Here is a 23351-nt window from a genome sequence, read left to right as displayed (position 1 = left end):
GGCTATACCTAATCCCCACCTCCTCCTACCTCTTCTTCCCAGGGTCCTCCTGGCCCCCAAGGTGTGAAGGGTGAACGTGGCAGTCCCGGTGGTCCTGTAAGTATTGAACGTCGCATCTATTATACGTTGAACTATTTCAAAAGCATTTATTGGTACAAACCTGTATAAAGGCTATTCTAAAGACACTAAAGCCATACAGCCAGTATTTAATCATAATTACTCATTTATGAATTATGTGTAAGAAAAACACGAACCATCAATAACTGCAAGGTGGAAAGCAGATCCTGTCATATTTCTGATAACTTAGATTTATTTTTAGGGCTTGTTTGTTGTGTAATTCTATCTTTTGAAATTAGAAAAATGTGTTATCCTTCCATAGGGTGCTGCTGGCTTTCCTGGTGCTCGTGGTCTTCCTGGTCCTCCCGGCAATAATGTAAGTGCTTTTCAAAGTCTCTCAGTCTCTCTGTCTCTGTCTCTGTCTCTCTCTCTCTCGCATTATGTGTTTCAGAAAGAATGTCCTATATCTGTAAGACTGAGGACCTTACACATTTCTATTTATCAACTGGGACCCATTATGAAATAGTTTCAACTTAGGTAAGAGGTAGAAGAAAAAGCTCATTTCTTCATGATAAATAATGCAATTTCCGAACCTTCTTTATAGGGCAACCCAGGGCCCCCAGGTTCCAGTGGTGCCCCAGGCAAAGATGGACCCCCAGGCCCTGCAGGTAACAGCGGTTCTCCTGGCAACCCTGGCGTGGCTGGACCAAAAGGTGATGCGGGTCAACCTGGAGAGAAGGGACCACCCGGTGCTCAGGGCCCTCCGGTGAGTAGCTTCACTGTTCCATGGAGGGACAATATGATTTTGTCCCTCATCACAAACTCAATGAAAGAAAACACAGTCACATACAGAGAGCCGAGTCTTCATTTTCTGTTCTAACAGGGAGCTCCAGGCCCACTTGGAATTGCAGGGATTACGGGAGCACGTGGTCTGGCTGGACCCCCGGGCATGCCAGGTCCCAGGGGCAGCCCTGGTCCTCAAGGTATCAAGGTGAGTGCTGTGATCTCTCACCAGACTCTTCCTCCCTTTGTTAACGTTCGCAGATGGCTTCATATCAAATATGAAAAGGTTTCCTCAGATAAGTACAACTTATTCAAGAGATAACCTTTATTCTTGGTTTTTCGGAAACATGTTATTAAATGACTCTAGACTCTACAAATAATATAAATCATAGGCAAATTTTGAACAGAAACGCAAGTAAACTGATGTTACATAAAGATAATCTGGCCTTTTCAGACATCTCTGTTAGCAAAGTTGAGAGGGTTCTTCAGTCTTTGCTATTAGTCTTGAAAGGGAACCATGCTGAACTTCCGAATCTGTGAAAGATTTTAAGTGATGCTGAAGTCATTTTACACTTAATGATTATCTCTCACTATCAAAACCTAGTCCTTTGCATTTAAATATCCATTCACTAAATAGTGTAATAGTACTCATGTTAATGATACTTTAAGTGCCTCTTAAGAAAGAGATAAATGTCAACAAAAACAAACTCTACAGTTCCTTGTTGGCTCATCATTACTTCTATCTTGTAACACTATTTCTACATCTCAGAATATACTCAAAATAATCAGTGTAACTACACATTCATTTGGCATCCCAAGTCACTGAGCAAGTATATATATATTTAAAGCTTGCTTTCCCCCATGGAAGGTATATTTTTAAGAAAATAGGAATCCAATGAAACAGAATTTTTCTCTGAGAATTAATGAGATCTGATAGAACAGTGTTAAGTAGTTTTTTTAATGAAAGGAAAATGTCTCTTATTCCTTTGTATAAAGGGTGAAAGTGGCAAGCCAGGAGCAAGTGGCCACAATGGAGAACGTGGTCCCCCAGGACCCCAGGGTCTTCCTGGTCTGGCTGGTACAGCTGGTGAGCCCGGAAGAGATGTAAGTAGCAATTCTAAGAGAATGTTCAACCAGTCAGAGTTGGGTCATATTTGTAAGGAAAGGTCCAAGGAGCCCTAATGCCAAACGATAAGTAAGACCATGTAGCAAAATTCTTTTCTTCTATACTAACCTTCTTTTTATGTTGCAACATAAATAGCCTCATACCCTTTAACATTTACCCCAAAATAACCACTCATAAGGAAAATGTGGATTCTAGCTAAATTAGGAAACAAGGTAGTAGAGAGAGGCTTAATTTACAATGTTTTTCTGGGTGAAAAAATTTGAGGGGTTATATGTGCTCAGTCAATTTCTATTCATTTATTTAGTTTAAAATAAATGTTATTTTAAGCTTACAAATGCTCATTACATACACTCATAGGGTTCAATGAGATATTTTGAGATAGTGTGAAATAATTAAGTAAAGCTAATTTGTAGATGTTTTATTATCAGTTCAGATGGCAATTCTCCTCTTCTATAAGTATCTTTTTTAGACATTTTTCCTAATTACTTCCTTCATATGACCTTGTGAGAATTTATTAAGACAGATTTATTACAGCAGTTCTGTGACTCTTTCAAAGGCCAAATCCCATTATAATAGCCACAATATTTTTGTCCCCTACTAATTTTCAACACCATTGAGAAATATGTGGCTCTGTGAAGAATACATGGCTTAAGTCATTACATGCTTGTAATCCCAGTAGAAGACTCAGACAAAAGAATCATGAATTTGAAGTTAGACTGGGTTATAATGAGTCTTAGGACAGCCTCAGATACATAATAATTAGAGAGGAAGAGATAACAAGAGAGAGAGAGTCTTCTATAGTTTTGAGAAAATTGATTTCCTTTCTCTCTCTCTCTCTCCCTCTTTTTAATCAGGGAAACCCTGGATCAGATGGTCTCCCAGGCAGAGATGGATCTCCTGGTGGCAAGGTATAACAAATAAGCATACAGTAGGCTTGTGTAATTAAAGCAAGTGATCATCATATTGAGGTTGGATCTGCTGATTTTGTTCCCAGGGCGATCGTGGTGAAAATGGCTCTCCTGGTGCCCCCGGTGCTCCAGGCCACCCAGGCCCACCTGGTCCTGTTGGTCCAGCTGGAAAGAGCGGCGACAGAGGAGAAACTGTGAGTTCAAATAAGCACCATTTTTATATTTTTTCTTTCTTTTTTTGTCAGTGTGAGGCTTGAATTCTGGGCACCATCCCTCACCTCTTCAACTCAAGGCTAGTACTCTACTACTTGAGCCACAGTGCCACTTCTGGGTTTTTTGGTGGTTAATTGGAGATAAGTGTCTCACAGGCTTTCCAGCCTGGCTGGCTTTGAACTGCAATCCTCAGATCTCAGGCTCCTGAGTAGCTAGGATTACAGGCATGAGCCGCAGGAGCTGGGCTGCACCATCTTTGTGTGAGCGTGTATTTCTCTCAATGAATACATTCTAACAAGAAGACATCTGTCAAATATTCCACCCCCCACAAAATCTTGCTGTCACTTATGTTACAATTTTTAGGAAAGTCATTCTTAGGCAAACGCTTAATAAAACAGAAGATTCTGGCAGTCACCAGTGAAGATTTCCTTGCTAAAACATGACACAGTATTAATCAGAACAGAGGAGATGTAGTCTGAATTAATAGAACCTTTTCAAGCTTTCCTGTGTAGATGTAAACAAAGAACAAGACAATATTAATTTCTAAAAATGTATTCATGTTTCTCTGTAATCACAATGAAATCATTAACCTTTTAAACACCAAAATGGTATCAATGCCTGTAGTAACTCCACATGTGTTTCCTGTGTCGTTTGTTTCTGTTGTAGGGTCCTTCTGGTCCATCTGGTGCTCCAGGTCCTGCTGGTGCCCGAGGTCCTCCTGTAAGTTTTGTCTTTAAAAAATGTGTTTGGCATTTCTTTTTAACCCATTCTAAAATGTAGCAGATATTCTATTTTCTGGCATGCTCCAGAAAATAAGACAATATAAATAACTTAGGAACTAATATACATTACCACTTTTCATGATATAGAAAACAGTTCTGATTTTAAATATTCCTTGGGGTGAAGGATATAAGCATCAATTATGGGGATTCCATACAATTGGCCATCTGAAAGGAAAGCAGCCACAACACACACACACACACACGTACACACACACACACACACACACACACACACACACACACACACACACACGTCTATTGTTCCACATATGAGGTATTTGTGATAGGGATTTCTAGCTAATATGCATTTTTTCCAATATGCATATGGCTGTGATCTTAATTTGAAATATATTTCTAAAGGGTCCCCAAGGTGCACGTGGAGACAAAGGTGAAACTGGTGAACGTGGATCTAATGGCATCAAAGGTCATCGAGGATTCCCAGGCAATCCAGGACCCCCAGGTTCTCCAGTAAGCGCATCCATTGTTTGTTACAAAAATGTCTGACTAAATTTCAGCTGGTGAGTGAGGCAAATATTAGAGCCTCATAGTAGGATGTTTTTCATCCCAGAAAGTACATGCTGGAAGAAATGAGAAATGGATTTTCCCACATACTTGATAAAATCAAGAACAGGAGATGAAAGAAAGATCAAATTATGGAGGCCAACCTGATCACCATTTTTCTTGATCTGGTCTACAGATTCAGTTTCTGAAGTGATTTCTGTCTTGTTTTGTTTTCTAGGGTGCTGCTGGTCACCAGGGTGCAGTTGGAAGTCCAGGACCTGCAGGCCCCAGAGTAAGTATCTCAGAAATACACTGGAAGATCCCTGTTTTAAAATATTTGTACAACCAGCATGTATTCTAGGATTGTGATACACCATGATTACTTATTAGGGACCTGTTGGACCCCATGGACCTCCCGGCAAAGATGGAACAAGTGGACACCCAGGTCCCATTGGACCACCAGGGCCTCGAGGTAACAGAGGAGAAAGAGGGTCTGAGGTAAGACATCACTTATTGATCTGCCTATTCAATTTGCTATAATCTTCAAACTTTGAGAAACCATGCAGTGTTTTTAACTAGAGTTATTAAATTGAATGCAATGTAATAATTGAATTTAGGAATTAAAAGATATTTTAAAATATTCTTGATCACTTGGAGAAGTTTAAAAAGTCATCATATAGTATACTTCAATAACTTATTTCACAGTAATGGCATCTCACATAACCAAATGAATGATACTAGTGTTGGTCTCACATTTAACCTCTGTCAGATATTATCATGATAATGATTGCACATATGCAGTACATTTTACTTTTCAAAACATTCTTAATCTCTATTTTACTGGTATTACCATTTCTAATGCCTTCTGACCTGAAAACCTTGGGCAAAATTGATTAGAAACATTTTCTCTACAAATTGCATATAAGATATCTGGAACTAATTAGCTAAGTGATCAACTCAAGGATACTAATCATAAATTTGGAAAAAGAATCTAGGAAGCATAACTTTATTCCCTCTAACTCAAGCCTGTCATGTCAATATTTAGGTGTTGCTTCTTAGCTGTTGGCTGACTTTACTTAGAAGGAATTCCAGAATAAAATTTGTACTTAAGCCATACTGATTCTCTCAGAGTAGAATAATACATATGTTGGTGATGAAGTAGATTTAAGATTGGTTATCATATTACTATAAAAGCACAGAAATAAATCTTTATTAAAATAATTATGCCACGTATGCCACGTTGTGTGAATTGTCTTTAATGTCTTTCTCTGGAATAGTGGCATATTCCTCAGTGATATATGCTTTACCAATTCTAGGGCTCCCCAGGCCATCCAGGACAACCAGGCCCTCCTGGACCACCTGGTGCCCCTGGTCCTTGCTGTGGTGGTGGAGCTGCTGCCATTGCTGGAGTGGGAGGCGAAAAGTCTGGTGGCTTCGCACCGTACTATGGAGATGAACCAATGGATTTCAAAATCAACACAGAAGAGATCATGTCTTCACTGAAATCTGTGAATGGACAGATAGAAAGCATCATTAGTCCTGATGGTTCTCGTAAAAACCCAGCGCGGAACTGCAGAGACCTGAAATTCTGCCATCCTGAACTCAAGAGTGGTAAGTTTGAGAGTTTTTGGCAAGCATGGCAACATGCTGCTCATGTTAGAACTTGACAGAACATTGGTTCTGGAGATGGAAAACATTGTGAATCCAAAATACTATTTAAGTGATCACTAATTGAATTGAAAATGTTTGGCGTCATAAAAAAAACAATCTGCAGATATATTTGAAGTGAAACATAATTTAAAAATATTTTGAATATAGAAAAGCAGTTTTGTAGACATTTTAATACAAAACATAGTTTGGGCATATTTTTGAATACTGTCATAAACAAAATGATTTGTGTGACAAAGTAGTTATATCTCATTGTGTTCTTAGAATGAAGTATACGTAATTGTAATTTATGTTAATTTATTTTCTAATATTCTGTAGTTCTACTGAATTTATGAATTTTTATATTTATTACTATTTAAGTTATTGTAATAATTACTAAAATTTTCAAATTTGGAACAAAATGAGCTTTCCAGAGTAGTATATAAAATCGAATAGGATATTGCAATAATCTGAGACTTTTCATATCTACATTAGTTCTTTCGGAAAAGCAAAATTATTTCGAGCTTTCAAATATATTGACCTGGTTTAGTACCTTTACTCAGAAATTTCTGGAAAATACTTAAAACAAAAAACCAGTGTCAGTTTGGATAGCATATATTGATACACCTTAAGCAAAATTACATTAAAGGTTTAATCATCTTTTAGAAAGAAGCTATCTTAACAGATATAATACCAATCAATATTTCTTGACTCAAATTATCACCATTGTTCAAAATCAAGTCATTATATTTCAGTGCTGCCTATAGTTATAACCAAGTTTTTAATCTCAGCAATTTCAGTCTAAACATGCATCTCTCTATATAAGTATAAATACATTAGCAGTCAAAACTAAGAATGTCTCACCAAATAAGCAAAATCATTCTGGTGTGCGTTTTATGACTACATCTTTTATAAGCAATTTCCATTGTCCTTCTTTCATGACTTCTCAGGAGAGTACTGGGTTGACCCTAACCAAGGCTGCAAGATGGATGCCATTAAAGTTTTCTGTAATATGGAGACTGGGGAAACATGTATCAGTGCCAGTCCTGCGAGTGTTCCACGTAAGAACTGGTGGACAGACTCAGGTGCTGAGAAGAAACATGTTTGGTTTGGAGAGTCTATGGACGGTGGCTTTCAGGTAAGAAAGGATATATCCTATAAAACAAGTCATCTTTACTTACCTAACATTTTTGCTCCTTCAGTCTTCAGAAGTTACTGAGTTACTAAACAGAAGCCAAATGATTTTAGATGTTCAGATGAGTATATGTTCATAACTTTTGCCACTCAATGAAAGCTAAACCACTGGGAATTACTTTGCATGCAAACATTGTTCTATTGATCTTTAAGACATTCACTGTGACATTCTCTCTCTCTATGAATTATCTATATATGAATATATAGAGAATATGCATATGGATGTGTGAATATATATGAATTTAAATTTAACTCGGTTCTACTTGTACCCATTACAGTTCAGCTATGGCAATCCTGAGCTTCCTGAGGATGTCCTGGATGTACAGTTGGCATACCTTCGACTTCTCTCCAGCCGGGCTTCCCAGAACATCACATACCACTGCAAGAATAGCATTGCATACATGGATCAGGCCAGTGGAAATGTGAAAAAAGCCTTGAAGTTGATGGGGTCAAATGAAGGTGAATTCAAAGCTGAAGGAAATAGCAAATTCACATACACAGTCCTGGAGGATGGTTGCACTGTAAGTAACAAAAGCTTTATATTCGGGGATTATAATTCACTCAGAAATTCTAGTGTAATCATTCAATTTTTTTTTCTGGTCCTGGTCCTTGAACTCAGGGACTAGGCGCTGTCCCTGAAACTCTTTGTGCTCAAGGCTAGCACTCTACCACTTGAGCCACAGTGCCACTTCTGGCTTTTTTGAATAGTTTATTGGAGATAAGAGTCTCATGGGAACTTCTATGACCAGGCTGGCTTCGAACAGTGATCCTCAGATCTCAGCCTCCTGAGTAGCTAGGATTACAGGTGGGAGTCACCAGCGCCCAGCTCACAAAACTTTTAAAAGAAAAAAATAAAAATAATAGAGTAAGCCAAATATATCATATATTAATTATATAGCATCTTCTGTTTCATAGAATATTAGATACTAAAACAATTCAGTAGATTTTAATTTCCAGATGGAAACTGGTTGTTATAAGAGTAAATGAAATATAAATCCATAATAACTTAACCAGATAACTAGCATGGTTCTTATATAATCTTAATAATATACATCATATGAATTAAATCTCAAATTATCTGTTCTTTTACAATATAAGGTAAATTTCAAATTTGTATCGCCATTTAATGAATGAAGAAAGAAATCAGTTCTAGGGTTAGAAAATGTCATTTTAGGTAACCTACCACTTTTTAGTCAATCAACTATAGGCCTGGTAGTGACGACCAGGACCAGGCCTCCAGAAAGCAGGCTGGATTAAGGAAATAGCCCTTATGTGTTTAGCCTAAAGTCTCACATGGTTTTTGATTTTAAGAATGTTGCTTATCAACTAGGAGTATTACAACTTGAAATGACAGGTCTCTCATGTACAGAATATAATATGACATATTGATTATTCCTTTGATGCAAAAAGGTTTTTCAACTTGATCCACTGGAGGAGTTATCTATATAATTATTGTATTATAATCATCTATTCATTTTGGCTCTTTCTACAGAAACACACTGGGGAATGGAGCAAAACAGTCTTTGAATACCGAACACGGAAGGCCATGAGATTACCTATTATAGATATTGCACCCTATGATGTTGGTGGTCCTGATCAAGAATTTGGTGTGGACGTTGGCCCTGTTTGCTTTTTATAAACCAAACTCTCTCTGAAGCCCCAGCAAAAAAAAAATCGCATTCCATATGTGTTCTTATTGTTCTAATCATGTCAACCAGTACAAGTGACCAACTAAATTCCAGCTATTTATTTCCAAAATTTTTGGAAAGAGTGTAATTTGACCAAAAAAGATACCATTTTTTGCTGTTCCTCCAATACAGTTCAAATGCCTTTTCTTTTATTTTTTTATCAATTCCAATTTCAAAATGTCTCAATGGTGCTATAATAAATAAACTTCAACACTCTTACAATAACATTGTGTTACCTTCTTTGGATCCTAGGCCATGTTCAGAGCAATGACTATGCTCGCCAGTACAAGAAAATCTTTCTGAAACAATCAAACATGAAATTAAGAATGACCTCCCTACATCAACTACCTCAACTGGTCAGAAACAGATAAATTCCAAGTCCCCCAAAGACTGAGCAATTTGTAGAAATTGGCCAAACTTATTAAAATTTGTTGATTAATATCCTAAATACTGGTAAAATTATAGTGTGGTGGAAGAACTGAAAGAAAGATTTCTAAACCACAGCCACTTTAATCTTAGATATAAAGTGCTTTCAAAGGTGCTGCTCCCTTTTCTTGTCATTGTTGGTAAAGGTCACCAAGATTTGGGAAGGCTTTAAAGACACATGTTATGGTGCTAATGTACTTTTACTTTCAAAACTCAACATCAGAATTGTTGTCCTGAATTCAAAGCATAAATGCACAATAACTGTACTTGTCTTCTGTCACAAAGAGTATTTGGCATGTCACAGAGAGCTCTTTCCCCTTACCTGTGAAAGTCAACAACAAAAAACAAATAGGGCTGCTTTTGTCACAATAACACAGACAATGTCCTAAAATTTTTGTAAGCTTGTATGTGGTTGTTGATCTTTCTTTTCCTTACAAGACACCCATAATAAAATATCATAATGAAACATTGCTGGTTTTTGTCACTTTTCCCAGATTTAATAACCTTACGCTAGTGATTTTCTTTTACAAGTGGATCAAATTCTAACTTTACCAATTGGTAATGCTAATGATTTAAGAATAAGAGACAAGATATAGTTAGAATCGAGTTAGTGCTCACCAGGAAATCCTGTAGTTTTTAGATAATATTTAATAGAACTTCTGCAGCATTAATCAAAATTAGGGTATTATGTTCAAATGGTTCAATCCCTCAGAGTCAGGGTTTCCCCAAGATGGGAGTTAGCAGAGAGGAAAATTCTGATAATATAACAGAAAGTGCTGTTCTAGCCTTGAAACTCCTTAATAGTAAGGAAAAAAAGACAAGTAACACATGATTTTACCTAGATGTGGAATTTAGAAAAGTCAGACTCTTAAAAGAGTCTGAAGTAGCTCTGGGTCAGATGAGGTTTAAAAGATGTTCGTCAAATGATACAAAGTTTTAGTTAGATAACAAGAACAAGTTCAAACGTCTATGTTGTGCAACATGATGAAACCACTACACTTTATTTCTAAACCGTTGTCTATATTTTCAATTTTTTTGGAGGGAGAATCCTTTTAAAGTTTTCTAATCTTAAAATAACGATGAGTTAGAGTATGTGAATTAGCTCACTTTACCATTCTGCAATGTATACTGATTTGAAAACATTATATGCATATGATAAATATATATAAATTTTATTTGTCCATGAAAAAATAAGCAAACATCTCTAAAACTATTCAAAATGATTGCAAGGCATTTTCTATGAACTGCTCCATTGGTTTCTTGGGCCAGACACTTGTCTAGCTTGAAACTGTTATTAATTTAGTTATCAAAATAAAAAATCATTATTGCATTTTATACTTGATCTTATGATTTATATAAGTAGGAAAAATAATGTTTTGTATTTAACAATTGCAGCAGTTATACATCAACCTAGAAGCAGTCAATTTGAACAGTCTCTGGTATATCTTTCTAGACATTTTATTTACATGGAAATATTTGTCTTATTTTATATGCATAAAGAAAGCTGAGGTGTTGAAAAAAATTTATGTAGGCATTTGTTTCATATGAAATTTCTATACTTATAGGATCCCTATAAGACCATAAGACAGCCTCCACCCAGTAATATCACATATGATGTGAAAATAGCCAGAGACAAGACTTTTTAGTTCAGTATGTTATGTCAAATACTAAGCTTAATGTAAATAAAATAATAACATTAAGATCCTTTATAAACCCGCGGGACCAATAAAGAGATGATCTCCTTAATTTTTGGTGTGGGAGGTGGGTCTCTAGGATAATACATCTACACAAAAGGCTTAGATCATTCAAACAAATGACAAATTATCTAGGCCATATCCAAGGGAAGTAACCCTTGACTAAAATTGTAAAAAGGTATATAAAAGGCCTTCTTAATACTACGACCATCACAGAACAGCTCAAATTTTACTTAAAAGTGGGCTGGGTTTTATAGGCTTTGGGTACTTGGCTTTAGGACGACAACTAAGACCTTTCATAGGTTTTTGGTTGTGTGTTTTTGTTTTTTTTTTCCGTGTCGTGGGGCCTGAACTCTGTCTGGGCCCTGTCCCTCAGCTCTTCAGCTCAAGGCTAGCCCTCTACCACTTGAGCCACAGCACCACTTCCGGTTTTCTCTGCTTATGTGGTGCTGAGGAATTGAACCCAGGGCCTCATGCATGTGAGGCAAGCACTCTACCACTGAGCCACCTTCCCACCCTCCCTTTTTTAAAATAAGTTTTTTATTGTGAAAATATTGTACAGAGGGGTTACAATCACATGAGCAAGGTAATGAGTACATTTGTTATCAAGCATTGTTGTCTCCTCCTTTGTTTTCTCTCTACCATCCCTTCGCTCCCATCTCCACAACTACATTCCTCTCCCTCCTTCCCCCCCCCCCCCAAATTGTAAAGTTCCTTTTTCGAAATTGACTCAATGGGTCCACCTGTATCCCTATTTAAAAGATTTGTTTTTGCCCTTCCCCTCCACAAATTATACCAACATCAAATACAGTGAAAATAGGGGTTATACCATGGGGGAGGGACCTAAAAAGCAACAAAAATCACGTGATACCTCATAAATACGTTAGAAACAATAGCAAGTAAGAAAAAAAAAAAAACCACTTGTGTCCTTTTTTTTTTTTATTTTTGGTGGCTTCTGGGGCTTGAATTCTGGGCCTGGGCGCTGTCCCTAAGCTTTTTAGCTCAAGGAGAGTGCTCTACTGCTTGAGCCACAGCACCACTTCCAGTTTTCTCGTCTTTAATTGGAGATAAGAATCTCATGGACTTTCCTGCCTGAGCTGGCTTTGAATTGCAATCCTCAGATCTCAGCTTCCTGAGTAGCTAGGATTTATAGACCTGAGCCACCTGTGCTCAGCAAACAAAGACCTTTTAAGAGGCAACCCAGAACCAGATAGTAAACACCTGGGTAAACTGGACAACAAGAAAATTCCTCAGACTTAAATGTTTATTGGCATCTGCCCTAGCCCTAAAATTTCCAGATTTAGTACATTTCTTTAAATATGACACAAATAGGTAGGCCATGACATTAAATTTTTTATTTAAAAGTGAAAGGCAAAATTCTATATTCTGTAGTTTTTCAAAACTATTAGATGCTGTTCCATATGGATTTACATTTCAGAAATAAAACCTTTTAAGAACTTACAACAGAAACTGCCAGATTCATTAAGGAGTAAAAACTCTTATCCCTGTGAATCATTAAAAGATGGAAAATCAAACTTCTCCCTCCAAGTGGCATTCAAAATTGTCCATAAAGTGTCGCTGTGAATTTATTTTAACTATTACATCTAAAATAGAAGACAGTTGGATATAGATTGCCATCTTTACCATCAATATGGACCTATATGTTGTTTCTGTAAATGACAGGTATACTTAACGTGTTTCATCTATGCTTACTGTTTCCATGATTCCTTTACTCCCCCACTCCTCTCTCACCCTCAAAGAATCTTATTTGCTTGGTGCCATTGGCTCATGCCTGTCATCCTAGTTAGTCAGGAGGCTGAAATCTGAAAATGGTGGTTGAAGCTACCCAGGAAGGAAGATCTATGGGACTTTTATCTCCAATTAACCTCCAAAATGCTGGAAGTAGAGCTGTGACTCAAGTGATAGAGTGCCAGCCTTAAGCAAAAAACTCAGGGACAGCCCCTGAGTTATAGCCCTAGGACCAGCACAAAATATAATAAAATAATCCTCTCAGCTCTCCATATGGAAATCTATCTTTAAAGAATGATTTTTCACACATATTTCTTTTAGTGAACAAATTCCCTGTTAGCAAAAAGAGTAACTTGCTGTGCTCTGACCTTAATCCTGGAAGCCTGACAACTAAATTTCCTGCCAACTCAATTTCCTCTAAAATCTCCTTAATTAGATCTCAAAACAACTTTTTTTTTCTTTATTTCCCATATAGGGCATAACAGTCCACTCTCAACAGAAAGCAACTATAGAAGATGACCATCACACCACTTCCCCTTTTAAGATTCAAATAGACCAAAGTCATTTAGGGAGGAAATGAGTAGGATATATAGGGTGAGGAGATAGGGAATTAATACTATTTTTAACAAATAAAAAGGGCCAGACTCAGTAGTTGATACCAAAAAGCAACTGAAAAAGCATTTAAGCTTATTTTCCCCCAAATTTCTAAATTATGAAGACTAGAAACCTAAAAGGGAACTATATAACTCCATCCTCTCCTTCACATGATAAAATGCTGGCAATCTGAAAATGAATAGAGATAGCAGGAGGAGAAGTTTATCTGGCGAAAGAAAGCCCAAAGCTTATCTTATTATCTAAATAGGTCCAGAAACATCTCCATACTTTAAAACAAAAAAGCACCTATCTTGATCACCCAAAACCATTGTCAAATGGTTGGCAGTTACTAGATGACATGAAAAAATGTATTCTTCCACCTCAATAAGAATGGAGGAGGGAACAATGCTTGATAAGAAATGTACTCATTACCTTGCTCATGTAATTGTAACCCCTCTATTTGGAATTTTCACAATAAAAAAACTTATTAAAAGTTTTTTTAAAAAAGAAAAGTAGCAACAAGTAATAACTGCCATTTTTTGAGTCTTTTACTCCTACTTTATTCATGGAGACCAGGAAATGTTGGTTCTCTCTCTCTCTCTCTCTCTCTCTCTCTCTCTCTCTCTCTCTCTCTCTCTCTCTCTCTCTCTCTCTTTATTGCTCCATACTTTAATCCTATTATACTAAAGAAAATCTTTGCTGAAGCTTTCAAAAAAATTAAACCCCCTTAATCCCTACCTAGTTTATTTCTACTGTCTTAAAACTGCAAGATGCCTACAAGGAATAGTCAAGTTGCCTCCTACTTCATTCCCACTACAGCTTATTGTCTTCATATTTATAACTACAATTAGGTCCCAGACTGCCTCAGGGGGTAGCAATTTGCAGGCCAAACTCAGAAGAAAGCCTTCAAATACAAAAAAGGGATAATTTAATTATTTCATTACTGTCTAAAATCTGGGCAGAATGTGTGGGAGTTAGTTATAAAATACTAAACCATGATGAATTAACTAAGAAAATACCAGAAAAGTTAAGAAAAATAAGAAAAATAACAGAAAAATTTTTATTAACACATTTGACTAATTAAACCTTAGTCTCAAGGGATTCCTAAAATAAATGAATTTCTGTCCTCATAACCTTCCTGGTTGTTAAAGATAGAAATTGAAGAAGATAGAAATGCCAAGACCCAAAACTGTGAAACTATTACAGGAAGGGGTAAAGGAAACACTAGGGCTCCTTGGCACAGTTAAAAAATCTCCACAGTATAACCCCTTTTTTCACTGTATTTGATGTCAGTCTAATTTGGGGGGGAAAAGGGAAAAAACAAATTGTTTAAATAGGGATACAGGTTGACCCATTGCAACAATGAGATGTACAAGACACTATGGTAAAAAACAAACTTCACAATTATTAGGCTGGGGGTAGGGGAGGGAAGGGATGGTAGGGGAAAAACAAAGGAGGCAACAATGCTTGATAGGAAATGTACTCGTTACCTTGCTCATATAACCTCTCTACACAGTATTTTTACAACAAAAAACTTATTAAAAACAATTTCTAAGTAAAGATCCAGAAACACAACAAATCAAAGAAAGACTGGATCAAGAAAATAGGGAATATGGGGCTGGGAAGGTGGCTCAGTGGGAGAGTGCTTCCCTTGAATGCATGAGGACCTGGGTTTGATTCCTCAGCACCACATAAGCAGAACAGGTCGGAAGTGGCGTTGTGGCTCAAGTGATAGAGCGCTAGCCTTGAGCTGAAGAGCTGAGGAACAGTGCACAGGCCCAGAGTTCAGGCCCCACAACCAACAAACAAAAAAAATGGGGAATATACACACAACTTGATTCATTTATACACATAATACACAACTTCAATAATATTTACACAATTTCACTCATTTATATGAAAGAATGATATAGTGCTATTTGTAAGAAATGGAAAAAAATATATTAAGTGACGTAAGCCAGGCCCAGAGAAACAGAGGTTTCATAGTTTCCCTCATTTGTTGTACCTATAAATCTATAAGTAAACACATTGATTGATATATAAGTGGTAACAAATGAATTAACTGAAATATAATAGATTCTATGGAGAGCTCAAATAGTATAATTTCTTAGAAAGACTAAATCAAAGCCCAATAAAATCAGCAGCAAGAAATGGATACATCCAAATGGGAGGGGATAAGTCGAAAGAGATATAGATGAATGAAAGTGGAAAGAGATTGGAGATGTCAAATTCATTGTATATACCACAAAACTAAAGAGTGTAAGGGAAGGTATAGGTGGAGGGGGGGAGGGGAGAATGTTGAAAGGGGTTACTTGATCAAAATTCATTGTATTTATAAACTTCTTGTTAAATGGCACCTCCTTTGTACTGCTTAAAGTTAATAAAATATTTATTTAAAAAAAACAAAAATGCTAAAGTAAGACATTAAAGTGGAAGTCAAAATCCTTTGACTTCCTTTTATGAAATAAAGTTTATTTTATTAAGGTGCTATTATTTGTATCTTAAATTTTATAAAATCTACAGCGTTGAAGATTTGGTGCCTAATGAAGCAATATTGAAAGACGAAGTCGCTGGGCAGTAATCCATCATAAAGGCTTTGGCTTCCTGAAAAGATTGAGCCACATGGATCTATAATTTAATGAGCTATTGGAAGTTAGTGGAAACTTAGAGTTGGAAGAGATGGGTCTTGAGGAGTAGAGTTAAACTAGAGTCTCTTGCTTGCTAGTAAAGTACTCTATCAAGCATGCTAAGCTCCTTTATTTTTTTTTAATGGTCTCACTTTTTTTTGTGGACTGGCCTCAGACTTTGTGTAAGGTCCACCCCCAAGTAGCTGAGACGAATAGTGTTTCTTGTCTCTGAACTCTTATTCTGATCCTGTCTTTCTGCTTCCTGTCCATGAATCAAAAGAGCTTTCTTTCAACCCAAACCCCAGCCATGATACTTCTGCCCATCACAGGTCTATAAAACAATGGAACTAAATGCCCATGGATTGAAAACTCTGGAGCCAAAATAAACTTTTCTTACTAGAAACAGACTATCTCAGGTAATTTGTCACAGCCATAGAAAGCTTATTCATAACTTTGGGGATGACCTTTGTATGATCATTACAGTATATTTTTAAAATACAGAAAAGTATTAAGAGGAAAAATTTATTATGCATTTGTCATAACAGTAGGTATATTTCCTTCAAGCCTTAGATGCACTAACTGGCATAATTGAGACAAATTTTATATACTGTTTTTTTCTTTATATATGATATTTTATCCATAAAAGTATTTGACTGGCATAATAAGGAAAAGTCTAGAAAACAGCTTATTTTAAAAGATCAATGGATTAGAAGTTAAAAATTACATCAAAGGGACCTTCCTTTTATCTAGTTTAATATCATACTTGTCTGGTTTCTGTCTAAAAGGAATGCTCCTATTTTTATAACTGAGCCAGAAACTATGAGAAATATTTTTCTTCAAGACATTATTCTCCACTGAATCATAACTCACTAAGATAACATAATGTTGGGGCAGTATTCTATATAACCAGGCATACATGAAAGTTTTCCAAGATTTTCATGTTCTCCATTCTGCCACACCGAATGATTTCAGAATCTTCTAGAGTCACTCAAGTCAATATTATATAAAGTATAAGAAAACTGTTAGCCATGGCCAATGTTTTCAAAACAAATTCTTCTCTGATGATATTTTCACTCATTTTTCTTCTCATCTCTTAAAACTTTCTTTAAAAAACATGTTTCTTTTTAAAGCTCCTGGGTGTTTTCACTCAAATGCACTGACATTTGGCCACAGTTGACATGATACTTATTAAAAAGAGTCAGGGTGTCCTTTTTGCTCCATAAAATTTTTTTTAAAGGAATTACTATATTTCCCACCAGTTTAGCAATTATGTGAAATAAATTTTATACTTTTTAGAATCTTGAAAATGAGAGATTTCATCATTGAATAAAGGGGTTTAAAAAAATCTCAGCTTGGATTTACTTAGGTTCAGTAGCATGGAAGCAGACCCTAAGATGTTATTTATGTTCATGCAGAAGATTTCTTAAGGAAATGAGAAAGACAAGTTTGGGCAGAGAAAGTGTGTGAATGTAATTGACCTTAAGGTTTCAGAGGCTCCTATAAGATACATTGGAACTGAGATGACAGGTTGGAAGTGTTTAGTTTACAGCAAGAGGAATGGGTCTTTGTGTAACTATCTTTCTGTGGGCTACTATCTGAAAGCTGGAAAGACTTTATTCAGGCTTCATTTTAGTGACTGTGGAAAATTCTCAGTGAGACACATTGTCAATACTCAATAGGAAATATTCCAAGTACCTGGCAGATTGGTGCTTTAGCATTGGAGAGGAAATATGGATGGACAATATACCATGTCTATTATAAAGTTATTGCTCCAGATCCAATACTCTGGTAAACACTCTGGAGAATGTTGTATGTGATTGATCCTCTTTAGAAATGTGTCATCTGAGAGAGATATGTTGATATTACTTGGCATGACATAAAAGCATTCAAGATGATAAAATACTAAATCTGCTGGACAAATCTTAAGACATATTGATAGTAGATCAGAAAAAAAAGAAATGGACAGAGATAATGCTATTATCAGGATAGTCTTTAAAGAGACCACAGTAAAGAAGGAGTATGTTTTAGGTAATTGATGGAGAAAGGAATTTCAGGCTAAGAAACAAAAGAATTCAAGGCAGGAATCATTTACCCTAAGTTCACAAAAGGTGACAAATCCATTGCTAAGAAGATTCAGAGAAATAAAACCATGAAATCTGGCAAAAACCTAATGAACCAAATACTGTAATCATGTTATAGACACTATGTAGTGTTTGTCTTACAGAGATTTAAACTATTAGAAGCACACACAGGAAGACACAAGGAAAGAACAATGTCTATTTGGATGCTCATGCAGTAGGTAGCAAATAAGGCAGACTAAAGAATAAAATGTTTTCAGTTAGAAGGAGAAAGGAGGACCTCAGGAACTACTATAAGCAAAGTGACAGAGTTAAATTTGGTACTTTACGTTAGTCCAGTTTAAGATGGGGTATATATTTCCCAAGGTGGCATTGTAAAAGATAATGTTGCAGTTATAGTCTAGAACAGAAAACTTAAGAGTAACAAAATGGTGCTTCATTTTTCTTTTATCTTCTTCTCAATGTGGAGCCATACAAAGTTTTGTTATCTTCTGTTTTATAGTACTGAGAATTGAACCCAGGGCCTTGTGCCTGTGATGCATATGATATCTGACAGAGATAAAGGTTTTAAATATCATTAGGAACCTGTTGCTTGAGAAGAGCACAAAAAAGGTAAATGTCGAGGACCATACTCAGATTTATAATCAGCGACAAGATATGCTTCAGCCTGTTCACCCTTGTTAATAGCACAATACCACAGAATGTGGAGGCTACTAAAAATCCATCTATTGGCTCACATCACCAGTTCAAACTTAAAGGGATGCATCTGGTGATGATCTTGCTGATGACAGAATCCTGAGGTGGCACAAGGTCTTGTGTGTTAAGAAACAGGAGGCAAGTTAGAGACAGTAAATCTGGCTTTGGCAGCAGTTCCACTTTAAACATAAAAAAAAAATGTAACTTCTTAACTGGTCATGTGATTGGAATAACTCAGATCCCTGTTCCCTTCTTATAGGCCCCATATATAGTTCTGTTTCATGGAGATTTAATATGTATTTCAAAGATAGAAAGTGAATTCAAAACCCAGCAGACATTCACTGAAGAAGATAGAAACACAGATCTTCACTTTAGAGAAAGGAAGATGAGACAAGAATTTTAACAAGAATCTAGTGTATTTTCACAAGGTCAAAGTTGAGAAAGAGTTGCTGGGAAACGAGATGAAGGAGGGAAAATGGGGACAGCAGAAAAGAACTTCAAAAGTCATGCAAAGATGCTTCTTCCTCATGAGAACCAAGTGGAAAGTTACACAACACTAGCCTAGCCTTTCTCACAGTTTCCTACGTGGCAGTTCAACACGACAATGATTCATTTGGAAGGGTGGCTGAACATGATAAAATGTGTGACTGATTGCAAAGTACTGGGTCAGAAGTGACTAAGTAGATTTGGAAATTATTCTTGTACAGATGGCCGATGAAATCATCTGGCTCCAAAAAAGAAGCCCTTAGGGAGCAAATCTTTTCCCAAAATGGAGAAAGGATAGAGAGCATGGTGTGTACACAGTAAGCAGGAGGATTCAGACAAACGTTTACCAAGATTTTCAGGCCTTTAATAGCTTTAAGAAAAGGAGGATTTTCTTTTCAGATCTAAGAAAGACTATGAAGACAGAGGAGAATCAGAATAGAAGGAGGACATCATTGTTGCTATCTGGCCCAAATCATTGTCTTGAATTTTGTCATGAGTTGAGCTAGCAAAATTACAGTTTGGAAATGTAAAAACAATCCCTGTCTAAAGAACCTATAATGCCAAGTGTTATTCAAGGAAGCATGTCAGATGGCTCAGGGAGGGGTTTGAATTTCAAAATCTCATGAATCTTTAGGGTTCAAATTTTGATTGCAGATGTTTTCAATTTATGTTGCATTTTTCTCATTATACTAACAATTGTGAATATTCTGTATCTCCAGCTGCCTTTCATTATAACATCTACCTCATAAGGAATTCAACTGCTGGGAAAATAGTTCACATGATCATTGCATTCTATTTTGCTATACTCATTACAATTTGAGTCTCTATTTTTTATTTCACATATGTATAGACCTATTCCTTGCAATGTAGTTGGCATTTCACTATAATTATTTTGTATGCATATGCATTCACTAAGTATCCCATAATTGTACTAAGGCACCTTCTTGGATAAAAATAAATATTATCTTTAGGGCTTTTAAAACTATATGATAGTCAGTGATAAGGCATGAGGGTGAGTTAAGTATCGCTTGCTGTTTTTATGTGATCAAACTAAATGTAGTAGAAAATCATAAGCACAAATTATATAGTATTTTGCTAAATTAGTATTTTTGTTTCTCTGGTTCGTAAAGAGTCTCACCAAGGTTCTTGCCTACTTTAATTTTCATCCAGAATTTACATCATCCACTGTATTTCCTCCTGATGGTTTTCTGGATTCAATTATGAAACTATGAAATTGAGAAAGCGGATTACACGTAAGAGGTGATTTCAGGATTTCATTTCCAAAGTTCACTGAGCCTTAATAGCAGCATTTTCAGGATTTTATAACTGAAAGGTAACATTCCTACTATTTATGAAGCTTTTCTCTCTTTCCTCAATTTCCCTTAAATATCAATAGCCTAGGGATCTCTTCCTGATTCATTGTTCTCAATTTACAGCCTTCATAACAGATTCCACTCACATCCAAAGCTCCAACATCTACTCCTTGTGATGGCTTGTCGATCTACTGAAGGATCTTCCTAGACACATATCTGCAGCATGCCCCTTCTCTATTCTAAGTCTCAGGGAATGTCATTACTTTCTTCAGAAGGTATGAAAACTAAAGCATTTGCTTCCTTACTCCCTCACTCTTCCTAAGATTCTGTTGATTTTGTTGCTGAAATATTCCCCAAATGCAGCTCTCTTTTGCCCATGATGACAATGACTTTTCACTCTGTGCTTCTTTTTCTCAAAGACACTCTAACATACCTTCTCTAACTAATCTTTTTTTCAGTCTCATTCACATGAAATTTTCTTCCTGAGTATCACTACCAAGGTAACCTTTGTAATATCCAGTAACAAAATGTGTTTTGCTTAAAACAATTCAGTATCTTGCATTAAGTTCTATTGATATTCTTTGATAGTTCAGATTTTGTTCCAAGAGATTGGCTTGCATGCACCATTTTCAACAACCTTGGCCCATTCACAAAAATGAATAAAATATTCACTAATGACAGCCATAAACATCTTTCTCTCATTTTTGAGACCCCTGTAGAGAGTACGGTTACACGTTCACCCTAAAACCACTTTCCTAAGAACACCTTTAGAATTATTTTCTACCACTTTACCCTTACACACCAGTGCCTTTATGATAATTTTTTTTACTCTTTTAGAAGTATGTCCCACCAAACCCTTAGTCTATTAGAGGCTTCCCAAGTAAGCAAGACTTCTAATAGCCTCATCTCTTCATGTTCTTATTATATGTAGCATACTTCTTTCGTTGAACTCATACTTTCTACACTGTCATTATGCCTCAAGACTGCTTAAGGAAAAGTATTTCCTTAGTAGTTCTTATTTTGTCTACTTACTATATTCAAGCCACTTTACAGATTAACATTCTATGCTCCTTCTATAACTCCCCCCCCATTAATAGCTGTTAACACCATCTTTTTATACAACTCAAGTGGTATGTTGAATGGTTTTATCCACTAACTTGTAGAAACCATCATAGAAATCATCATCTAGATAATCATTTCTATTCCAAAGCAAAAAATCAATATCTGGCATGAAATCCATATTGAAAATATGTACCCATAACTATAACCCACAGGCTATAGTCAAAATCAATTTGCCACTATTGTGAATTGTTTTTGTCATGTTATTACACTTTCCCTTAACTCATATTATGCTTGTTTTATAAATAATGATGTTACTTGATATTAGATACAGTTGTTTGCCCTAGAGGCCACCCTGATAACTTTTGTCAATTCATTCTTCCTACCTGTTCATGTCTTCAGAATTCTTGTAACTATGAATAAACCAATTAGAAAAAATGATAATACACTTCCCACAATTAAATGGAATGAAATACAAAGTATTTACATTTTCCTATATCTAGAATCAAGGATAATGATACTATCAAATGTTAATATTTATCAGATTTTGATCAACAGAACTTAGTATGTTATATTTATTCCTTTTTATATCTTACAATATTGAATGTTTTCCACAGGTTTGCTATCATATATACTATGACTTTTACTAATTACCTGTAAAGATCCTTGCACATTTGGAGAATTTTTAATGTAATTGTTTTTGTTCTTCCAAGTAAAGTGTAATTAAAGCTTTCCTGTGATATTTATTGCATTTTTCCAGTTTTAAGATGTTGTAAGCATCCTTATTGAGAGTTTATAATATACACTTAACATGCCTTTTGGAATCTAAAATCTTTTAGCAATATATTATCATGCATTTGTTTTTATTTTTATTTCAAGATAAATTAACCAATAACTTTTATGTTAGTGTATTTAGTGCTTTAAAGATCGAAAAACTCAGTCCATCAACATACTATAACAACAAAGTCTAATTCTGTACTGGAATAAAATTTGAGAGAGAGAGAGAGACAGATTTATTTTTAAATATCTTTTTTCCTCTATGATCAGAGGGATTTTAAATTACTTTTTAGTATCTAGTAAAGTCAGTGTCTCACTGTAGTCACCATTTCTATTTTAGAGGAAGATTCCTTAACACTTTTCTTCTATATGTTCATTCTAATGAGCTTTAGAATGATTTTCTCAGACTTCATATGAATAAGATTTAATAGGGTTTAAGGCAGGATTATGTGTACCTATTAAGAAATTCCATTCTAAATACTGAGTTTCTATTTGAAACAATAAAGCAAGTTTATCATTAATTTTATTTTACGTGTCAGTATAAAATCAACTTCTGCAAATTTCTTGTATGTTGCTATTGGGTAAAAATTATTTCTTCTATTGTATTTTCTGTCTGAAAACAAACAGAATTAACAATACACTAGTGCAAAACTCAAACATGAATATACTCTACATGTACTTTATTTAGATGTGTTTATATACAGCATATATAATATATAATGTATACAATTATATATATAATTTATATATTATAGAGATTATATGAACATATAATCATGATCTAAATTATATAATATAGATTCTATATCCATATAATATCGGTATTGCATATTATATATAATCATTCATAGTCAATGAATGTATGTTGTATTGTAAAGAATTCTAAAAAACAGTTTTAGGTCTTGTGTAAACAGTTCTTGTTTTTAAAAAATACAATAAATAAAAATTTACCT

At 35.6% G+C, this 23351-nt stretch overlaps 1 protein-coding gene across 2 annotated transcripts in view; it reads left to right on the top strand.

Annotated features, from left to right (window-relative positions):
• Col3a1 (collagen type III alpha 1 chain) overlaps positions 1–9793 on the top strand; it is a 39373-nt gene extending 29580 nt beyond the window's left edge. For both annotated transcript variants that reach the window (XM_042688306.1, XM_042688305.1), the window contains exons 37-51: positions 43–96; positions 380–433; positions 662–823; positions 941–1048; positions 1837–1944; positions 2821–2874; positions 2961–3068; positions 3754–3807; positions 4230–4337; positions 4609–4662; positions 4761–4868; positions 5687–5981; positions 6968–7155; positions 7490–7732; positions 8704–9793. In XM_042688306.1, the coding sequence (XP_042544240.1) occupies positions 43–96; positions 380–433; positions 662–823; positions 941–1048; positions 1837–1944; positions 2821–2874; positions 2961–3068; positions 3754–3807; positions 4230–4337; positions 4609–4662; positions 4761–4868; positions 5687–5981; positions 6968–7155; positions 7490–7732; positions 8704–8850 (1845 nt within the window). In that variant the 3' untranslated portion in view covers positions 8851–9793. The remainder of the gene's footprint in view (positions 1–42; positions 97–379; positions 434–661; positions 824–940; positions 1049–1836; positions 1945–2820; positions 2875–2960; positions 3069–3753; positions 3808–4229; positions 4338–4608; positions 4663–4760; positions 4869–5686; positions 5982–6967; positions 7156–7489; positions 7733–8703) is intronic.
• Positions 9794–23351: the final 13558 nt, after the last annotated feature.

Source organism: Dipodomys spectabilis, unplaced genomic scaffold (assembly GCF_019054845.1).
Source record: "Dipodomys spectabilis isolate Male_0828 unplaced genomic scaffold, ASM1905484v1 ptg000115l, whole genome shotgun sequence".
NCBI lineage: Eukaryota > Metazoa > Chordata > Mammalia > Rodentia > Heteromyidae > Dipodomys > Dipodomys spectabilis.
This window is presented reverse-complemented; position numbering and strand designations above follow the sequence as displayed.